This window comes from Amblyomma mixtum, chromosome 2 (genome assembly GCF_055824585.1).
Source record: "Amblyomma mixtum isolate Tamu chromosome 2, ASM5582458v1, whole genome shotgun sequence".
In the NCBI taxonomy this organism is placed as follows: domain Eukaryota; kingdom Metazoa; phylum Arthropoda; class Arachnida; order Ixodida; family Ixodidae; genus Amblyomma; species Amblyomma mixtum.
The window spans coordinates 100,755,284-100,764,500 of NC_143013.1; the positions used below are offsets into that span (position 1 = coordinate 100,755,284).

At 52.5% G+C, this 9,217-nt stretch overlaps 1 protein-coding gene across 1 annotated transcript; it reads right to left on the reverse strand.

Moving 5' to 3' along the window:
• Positions 1-357: 357 nt before the first annotated feature.
• LOC149360303 (jumonji domain-containing protein 1C-like) lies at positions 358-6,452 on the reverse strand. The gene has a single exon (XM_089572269.1). The coding sequence runs from the start codon at positions 5,179-5,181 to the stop codon at positions 583-585; it is 4,599 nt and encodes a 1,532-aa protein (XP_089428395.1). The 5' UTR covers positions 5,182-6,452; the 3' UTR covers positions 358-582.
• Between the last annotated feature and the right edge of the window lie 2,765 nt (positions 6,453-9,217).

The window sequence follows — 9,217 nt, forward strand, 5'->3', positions numbered from 1 at the left end:
CTTCAGGCAATATTTAAAAAGGACAAATTGAAGTATGCCCGTATTAATAGATTACTGCGTTCCGATGAGAAATGGCAAGTTCCTATTGGCTATCTGGAGCATCGCGGAATCCACAAATCAGAACAAAACCCACCACAGAGGAAGCTGCTCCTGATCCATGTTTAGAACCTGGGATCTGAAGCCACACCACTAATTGAAGCATGAACTTGTTCGCGAAGCAAGAAAACATGCTCCAGGTTGCCAACTGGAATACGCCTAAGAGGCTAGTTTCATCGAAAGCAGGAGGGGCCTTTTTAAAACCAGAGAAGGTTAGAAAAAAATCAAATACAAGAATACAAATATTAACGCAACAAGAGAGAGCCATTAAATCGGATTTTATTTGGAACACTAACTGCATGGAGTTGACCTGTCTCCCAGAGGGGGCAAATTAAAAGGGGGGAGGGGATGGAAGTGGGGGTTGCTTGGCATACAGTTCCACAGAATGAGAGCAAACATGTAACAGTTCTGCTGCACTGTCAAATTAATTAAAAACACTGTCAGCGCTCGCACAATCATCTTCCGCAATGAAAGACACGCGACACATTATTCCGCCTCGTCTGGACTTGCCAGGAGTATACCTAGGGCATCTCTCACAGCGTGGTAGATCACATTCTTGATCTGAAGCTTGTCCTCGTGGTTTGTGTGTGTCTCAGACAACAGACGGAACTCCTGGGCCAAGCTGAAGCACTGGGCAATGTTCTCGGGAGAGACAAAGTCCTCTGCCACCTTAATGCAGTTGTGCAAGTTTCGAACCTGGTGTGGAGCGCCCGCAGGTATAAAGACAGCGTCACCGAGACACTGGGCAATCGCGTAGCCCTTGACTGAGTACTCACAGTGAAGGCGCTCGCGCAGCTCTCGATCGAGATACCAGACCTGGTCATGAATAGGATCGTGGAACGGCTCAACCTTCTTGCCTCGCTCCACCGTCACCTTGTTGAGCAGTTCTCTGATCTTGTCAGCATCACGGGCGTCGTAAATGTGCCACAAAGCACCGGGCTTTGCACCTTTCTCCCTGACCCTTTCCCGTGTGAGGGTGTCACATGCTTCGTCAATTGCCTTCAACGCTTCACTGATGTGCTCCTCACCACTGCTATCCTTTGGAATGCCGACATACACCATGACATTTACAGCGTCGCTGACATCCAAATGAAGGTTGGTGGTGCCTCTATCGGGGTAAAGTGCTGAACCATAGGCAATGTACATCTTTGGTCCGAGGTCTGGCCTGACAAAGCACTCCGGCAGCCGCCCGACCAGGTTGAACACTCCATCCCTGTGGGTGTACTGTGGTAGCGGCAGAGCTTTCATGAGATCAGCGAACCTGTTCGGCAGCACATCACTGAAGTCATCGCTGGGTGGCCAGTCCTTCAACTTGAGTATCATGTACTCTCCATCTCTGTCCTTCAGACGTTTGTGCAAGCTTTCAAACCCTTCCCAAAATACCCGCATCGGCTGGTCTCGAAGGATCCGGCCTGTGCGGCAGTCAATCAGGTCACTCTGCATGTGGCCAAAGTCACGGCAGAAGCCGTCGGGGTGCCATAAAGCTGCATCGAGGCGGTTGAACACACCGGAGACCAGCACGGGGTGGCCTCGCGTCCAGTACACCCTGAACAGTGCCATGTTTCCTTCATTGCGTGGCTCGTGGAGGACCAGAAGCTTGCCATCGCAAAGCCAGTAGTGTGGCACCTTGGGAAAGTGCGGAGTGCTCCGGGCAAGCGTACATAGGTGCAAGGGGAGCTCCTTAAGTTTCTTCTGCAGGTTGCTGCACCATTGGCCGTGCTTCATTGCGTGCTCCCTTGTGGCAGCCATCACTTCATCCATTCGAGTCTTTCTGACACTGCTGACAGCGGGCTGTCCAAGTAAACCCAGCAGGGCTCTGAGGAGCTCTTGCTTCTTACCGGTGCCACCTTTGTCAGATTGCTGCTGAACTCCGCTTGTGTCATCCATTTTGCTAGAAGAATGAAACGCTCCACTTGTCAAGCCAGATGGGGGTCTGCATTCCGCAACTGAACTGGAACTGCCACAAATTTCACTAGAGGATGTGCTGGCAGCACAATTCGCGGGTTGTTCTCCATGTTCGTCGACATGTTCTGCATCCCCATTGGCTGTATCGCCTTTCACACTCGAGAAGCAACTTCTGACCATATTCATAAGCGCTCTGCACAGAAGATCAGAGGAATCTGTCTGGCAGCCAACGTCACGGTCGCAGGGGCTCTCATTGACAAACCGGTCCACATGCTCAGTCATCTCAGCAAGAGCTGCGGAGGCTATTATTTCGGTCACCAGCAAGCTGCTCTTGTCATGTCGGTGTCGACTAGTGCACAAAGGCCAATTGAACTGGCCCCTGTCCGTGAGGGGCACACGGCCCACCTTCGCAGTGCCATTCTTCTTGGCCTTGTAGCAGTCTATGCACACCACGAAGCCACACTTGCGACAAGTCCAGTGAATGCTGAATAGCGTCGTCTTGCAGACATCACAAATCTCACGCGCGCCTTGCACTGCACGCTTCCACAAAACAGGTTCATCATCGCCCATATGTAGTGACCAGGCTTCAATCTCCTGGTTTACAATAGTATAAAATTGACTGGCAAGATGGGACAGTATGAATTTAGCATTGGTCACATCTGTGTCGTTCGGGGTGCGGTCCAACTGAGGCAGCCACAGCTTCCTATCTTCCTCTGACACGTCAGATGGCTCTAAAAAGCCAGGCGTACACACTACACCACCGTTGCCATAGCACAGCTTTCGGAATGCATAGAAGCGGCAGATATTTGGCGTGTTCTCGTTGCTTCCGCTTTGCCATGTATAGCATTCTCTACACTTTTGTAGCTTTGGGGCAACATCGTAGCAACGCGCATCCTGAAGAAACGGCTCCCCAAGTGTCTTGCGACGAGCTTTAGCAGGTTTTTTGACCGACCGTGCTTGCTTTTCGTGAGGCACAGCTGACGCTTCAGCCATGTGCCCGATGCCCTTTGGCGCCCTCACTGGCCCCACTGAAGTCGTTGCTTGGTGTTCTTTCTTCGCAGAGCTTTCTCCCGCAGCCGGGTCACTCTCGCCACCCTTCCTCTGTTTCTTGCTGTTCTGACTACTCCCACCTGTCGCAGCACGCTTTCTGGGAACCCTGGGCTTGAGACTCACAGCTGGTGGAGGAGAACCTGGAGCAACAAGCGTGGCTGAGGCCGGCACGAGCACAGCTGCACCACGGTCCAGGCTGCCATGCTCGCTGTCAAGGGCAGGAAAAGCAGCTTCAGGGAGCTGAGCCGTTCCTCCGCCTTTCTGATGGCACTTCATGCTGGTTGCAGACTCCTGCCGGGAGAAAGGCTGCTCACGAAAGGTTGGCGGCTGCTGCTGCTGCAGTTCAAGTGGCGTTTGCTGCGTTTGCAGCTGAGAAATGCCAGGTGCTGCAGTGGGCACTGTCATTAAGAGAGAAGTGACTTTTGGAACCACAGCACCTGCTGATGAAGCTGCCACCGAAGCAGGGACAGAACACTGAAGGGGCAGCAGGTTCCCCTTGAATGCTGGAAACTTCAGTGGCTCAGGCTCGCACACTGTTTTGCACACACGTTGGGGCACAGTGCCTTGCTGCACTTTCCCTGGTTGTGGCACTGCGAGTGCCGACCAACTGTAACTGTGCCGACCAGTTGTCACTGTCACTTGTGTGAGCGGTGGCAGTGACTGGGGATGCCAAGGCTCAGGCACAGGTGCATGCGATGACTTGGGCCCTTGATACTGGCTGGAACAATATAATGGGCTCTCTGTAGTGACGGCAGGCACGGGGAGTGAATACTGCACTGAACTTGGCAAAGAGGCTTGTCCTGTGGAGGACGACTGCGTCGCACCTGGCAGGGCGAATCCTTGAGGAGTTAAAGCAGCTGGCGTGCAAAGGACATTAGGCATACAGCCCTGCTGGATCACGTTCTCTGAACAAAGTTGTGATGACTTGGTGGGCTGGCTGCCATTACTGCCAGGAATGCTGCCATGGCTACCTGGACCATTAAATGGTGCCCTGAATGCAGTTTCCTGACAAGCAAGCTGTTTCTGCACTTTGTCCAGGTGAAACTGCCGAGACATTGCAGAGGAACTTTGGTGGGCTGGCACAAGGCCCACTGAGCTGTACTCACATGGCTGAGAAGTTTCAGGAGGGGTCATAGCTGGGGCGACGCAGTCTTGAGAAGCGATCCTTGGGCTTCTCCTGCAACCTACTGTCGATGGGCGACTGAACTGTATGTCTTTTTCTATGCGTGGCACTATGTAAGCCGATGAAGCAGGGAGCTTGTGAACTGCACTGGGCTGGCTGCGATACACCTTGGATTCTTCTTGGGCTAGCTGGCTGTAAGTTGTGTGCATCTGCGGACGTGGCTGGGAACTGTAGATGCTGAAGTTGGAGTCACCTCCTGGGGAAGCCAAGGTGCCTAATGAAATTGGTGATGCAATGGGACTGCACACCTTCTGCAAATGGCTAGACCCAGCTAGCATTTGATTCGTCTCCGGCTGTGACTGGGCATGTTGGTCGTTCCCCTTCTTGCCAATTTCTCGGCCCACTTCATGCCTTTCCGAGTTGGTGTTCTTCTGCTTTGCTCTCAACAATATTGCAGGCATGTCTCCTCTCTTCCGGGCAGCTGGCGCTTGCTGTACTGGAAGCATGGTCCATGTCAGGGTGGGAGATGCAAGGACAGGTGGTGTGTTCACACGAGGATCTGGGGCATTGGCCGGATGGTACACGAGTGGGCCACTCGACGAATGCTCCGACACACTTGCTTTTGCAAGCACTCCGCAGACGAGTGGCCGCGAGCCAGCCTTGTGCATTTCAAACAGTGGTTGGTACTGGCCTAGTGGTAGTTGGTGCCGTAGATCTTGCAACACCACGGTCACATTGCAGTTTGCACGAGAGTTAGGGGGGACCAGCATCCAATTATGCACACTTTGCGCCGGTTCTGCATTGCTGCCTCCGATCGACGATGTTGGGCCCAGATCAGGGCGAGGACGCTCGGCAGCAGATGTCATCTTGGGCACACTCGCCGTATCACGACGCGGCGCAGCGGCTGCACACGACCGGGACGCTCCTGCAGCGCTTCGGCGTTGAGTCGACTTAGCAGGGCCGGCAGCTCTCGCCATGGGCTGCTCAGACGGACAGCTTGCTTTCATGGCCGTAGTGCGCGGCGGGGACTCGATGGGCGCTGCGAGTGACAGTGCTTTCACCGCTGCCAACAGTGGATCGGCGGCCGATTCGCGACACCTGCGAAAGCGAGCGGGTCTCGTCTGCGCGCTAGGCTCGCCTTCCGCTGGTTCTACATTGCTGAGCACGGTGACCGACGGCGATCCCTCTGTAAGGACGCCGTGCTCGCGAGGACACTCGGTAGAAGCCACCTTGGGCACAGACACGTGCACGGCGCGCAGCGTCCGGAAGGGAGTCCGTTCTCACTGACCCCAGAAGGGATGGTAGCCGATGCTGTACTCACCGCGGGTCGCAGACGACGCTGACACTCGGTACTTTGGCTGTGACAACGATGCAGCAAGCAGAAGATCGAGGAAAAAAGTCATCAGTGAACAGCGGCTGTCCTTGCAGAGCTTTTCCACGCGAACGCACTTCCTACGGACCCCGTGGGACGCCGGCGGCTGCTGGGCGATACACGCGATATCTTGCTCACGGCCGTGCCTGCTTGTGACAGCGCTGTCACGCTGCTGCTGCGGCCAGCATGTGATCGAACAGTTCACCCGCACGAAATGGTTCTTCCGCGCAGATCGTCCGCACCGCGCTGTCCCGGCAGTTTCGAGACGCACCGTTGTTCCTGGGACGCAGGGTCAGGCGACTTCGGCAATCACTCGGCTGGGCGAAATGTCGGCTGGGCGATGTAAAGACCACAAGTTTTGCACGCCGCCTAACTTGATGTACCACAGTGTGAAAGTCTAAGAAGCTTTACTTTAGGCGGGCAACTACGCACACGTGCAGCTACAGTTCAACGGCGAGAGACGACGCAGCTCCATCGTTCTCACCCCCCTGAATGGACTCGACTACAGCTCCGGGAGAGAACGTCGCGGGCGAAACTCCCGTTACCTACCGTTACCCCCTTTCTCCGCGTCACCAATGGATCGCGCCAAACTGTACTTGCGGTTTCGCTACGGTGGCCTAGTCGCATAGTTTCGCAACCGCGTTGGCGCAGTGGCCAAGTTGAACGCGCAGATTTCGCGGGCCACGGGACGTGCCTCGTGCAGGCTGGGGGAAGGCACGGCAGAGAAGGCACGGCGGTGGCTCCACCCCGTAGCGCTTCGTTAGAAACGTCAGAACGCGAACGCACGGGCATGCTGTGTTTTGTCGGGTCTGGGCGACGTGTACTCAGACATGATAGTTCTACGAAATCGAGGCAGACGCGTCACTTCATCGTTTTCGTGCGTGGAACCATGACATCAGCGGAGGAAGACGCGGACTAGAAGGCAGCGTACGATCAAGCTGGCATCGAACACCAACGGCAGAGCGCGTGAACTGGCGTATATCGGAAACCGTTATCGTCCGACTAGGATCTTATCACTATCGCTCGATCAGTGAGAGCGTTTCGGCTCTCCGGAAATTGGCACGCAGCCAAAGGTTTGGCTGGTGCGTGCACACTCGGCGCTCGTTTTCTGTCGTCGTCAGCAGTGCTATACGCGTTATTTTTATCGCGCTAGTACTTTTTGCTTGTTTCGCTGCGCAAGCGATTTGTACTAGGTCACGATCGCTTCTTCGCCGCGTCGCAAGTTGAAGCGTTCGCTGTTATCGCTTTATCGCGTGCGAAACGAAGATGCCGACTCGCGTCGGGATCACCATTACCATCTGCACGGACTAGCGAAGAGCGAACTGAGATAGCACTGCAACGTAATTACGGCGGCTAGCTCCGAGCAGCAGCGCTTGATAACGGCGAATGCTAATTGCGCTCCGCTATTCGCATTCAATTCTGCTCCGATTCAATTGGTCGCTCTGCACCCGAACGACTAGAAGACAATACAACACTTTTTTTCAACGTCTCACATGGCGTTACACTTTTTCGCGACTTTTTAGAGCGCCGCAAACCCCCCCCCCCCCAAAAAAAAAAAAAAAAATTCAGGGGTCACTTTGTTGACCTAAAGTGCGGTGAGGCGAAAGCCTTAAGCGCGGTGTTGCTGCTTGTGTTATTGATGTGTTGTTAAGATGTTAAGCTTCGCCTCTAAGAGTGAAACGCGACAGCGTCTTGCAACGCTATATACCAGGGAGTCCATAGAACGCCATCGCCCGTGCCTTGCTCGTCGGTAAATTGGTTTTTGAGGAAAGGAAATGTATCTGTCTCGCATATCTCGGTAGACACCTGAACCTCGCCGCGACGGGAAGGGAGGAAGATGGGAGTGAACGAAGACACCGTATTCACTAGACGCGCCTTTGTTCATTCCAAACCATCGAGCTGGCATGGCGGAGTGGTTAGCATGCTCGGCTCGCACTCCGGAGACCGGGGTTCTATTCCTGAACTCGACGAATTTCCTACTCAGTTTTATTTATCTGGCCTGACTAGAAAGGTTAATTAGGCTAATTGGGTAATTATGCATTGAACTAAACTCATACCCACTTACTTGGAGCATCACTATACGATCCCTTCTATTGGTTGCATGGTTACTAGCCAAAGTACAATTAACCCGTTTGAAATTCGCGCATTGTGACGTCACGACGGTTTCGACCAATTGAAAAGCGTGGCATTTCTGTCGACAGCTCATGCTTACAACGATGAGGTATTAAAGGCTTCCGCCTTAAAAACCAGAGCGCGCAATCGCGGACAACTGACACTTCTCAAAGTTCTGCTGCTTTGGTTACACCTGGTTATCCTTCTATGATACCTTACGTGTAACTTCCAAGCCCGTTTATCGACAGAACTGGTGTGGACAACTGCCGCGGTGGCTCGGCATGGTTACGGCATTCGGCTGCTGACCCGAAAGACGCGGGTTCGATCCGGGCCGCGGCGGTCAAATTTCGATGGAGGCGAAATTCTAGAGGCCCATGTACTGTGCGATGTCGGTGCACGTTAAAGAACCCCAGGTGGTCGAAATTTCCGGAGCCCTCCACTACGGTGCCTCTCATAGCTGAGTCGCTTTGCGACGTTAAACCCTGATAAACCAAACCAGAATTAGTGCGGAAGACGAGAATGGAACAATTGGACTGGGATTACGTTTTACCACAATTACAGTCCATTTTTATTATTTTCGTCTAAATGCCCCTGTCATCACCAAGATTAAGCACATATGCCACCACACACAAGGGTGAAATACAGTTGAAGGAATGGAAAAACTGCTTTCACTGGCAATTAAGGAATTGCCCTGTAAACGGGAAAACCAGTGCAGAGCTGCGTTTTGGATTATATTTCATACAACACAAATGGCACAGCGGTCAGCCGTGCAAAGGCTTTGAGCGCAAATTGTTTGTATGTGCTGCGCACTGGTATTAAATTATTTTTTTTTTCATTGGACTTGCCCTTCAGACCTTACTGCCTTTGTTAAACGAAAACCCAACATTGAAAGTATGCAGGGCAAATGTCGCTGAAAACACCTAGTAACTTATACAAAATTTGTTTTTTGCAGCTCACATGGCCCGTTAACTTTGATGTGAGGTGCACACGCCAGAGTGACCATGCATACCTGTTGAATTACTTCATAATACTGATGCCGGGATGACCTGCAATTTTTGGATAGGCAGGAAAATGCCTTAGGCCCTGAAAGTGCGTCCCAGCTGAGGAGGTACCATTTCTCTGCGTTCTAAACTACTAATACTGCCGAGATTTGTATTTCTCAAACAGTTCTATTTCTTATTACCACATGGAGTGCAACTGCACTTGTTTTGTGATAAACAGATCCTGACACAGCCAAAAAGCATTTTCTTCCTGAAGGGATTCAAAGAGCACTTCCAAGTAGGCTTCAGAGGGAAATTCTGGAAGCTGTTTCAAGATGGACTACAATAAACATTTGATATGCTTCGGGTGAATACACATGCACAAAAAGATGGTGCAACATGTAGAAGGCATTTCCATGATGTAAAGCACTAGACACATTAGCACCACAAACCAACTACCAGCTCTAGAAGTGGCATTCTGTGAAAAAAGTCAAATTTCAGCTGTGTTGCTAAACGGTAGGTAAACCTTCTGATGAGGGCGCTCCTAGCGAGTATAAATTGGTCTACACCAGCATTTCC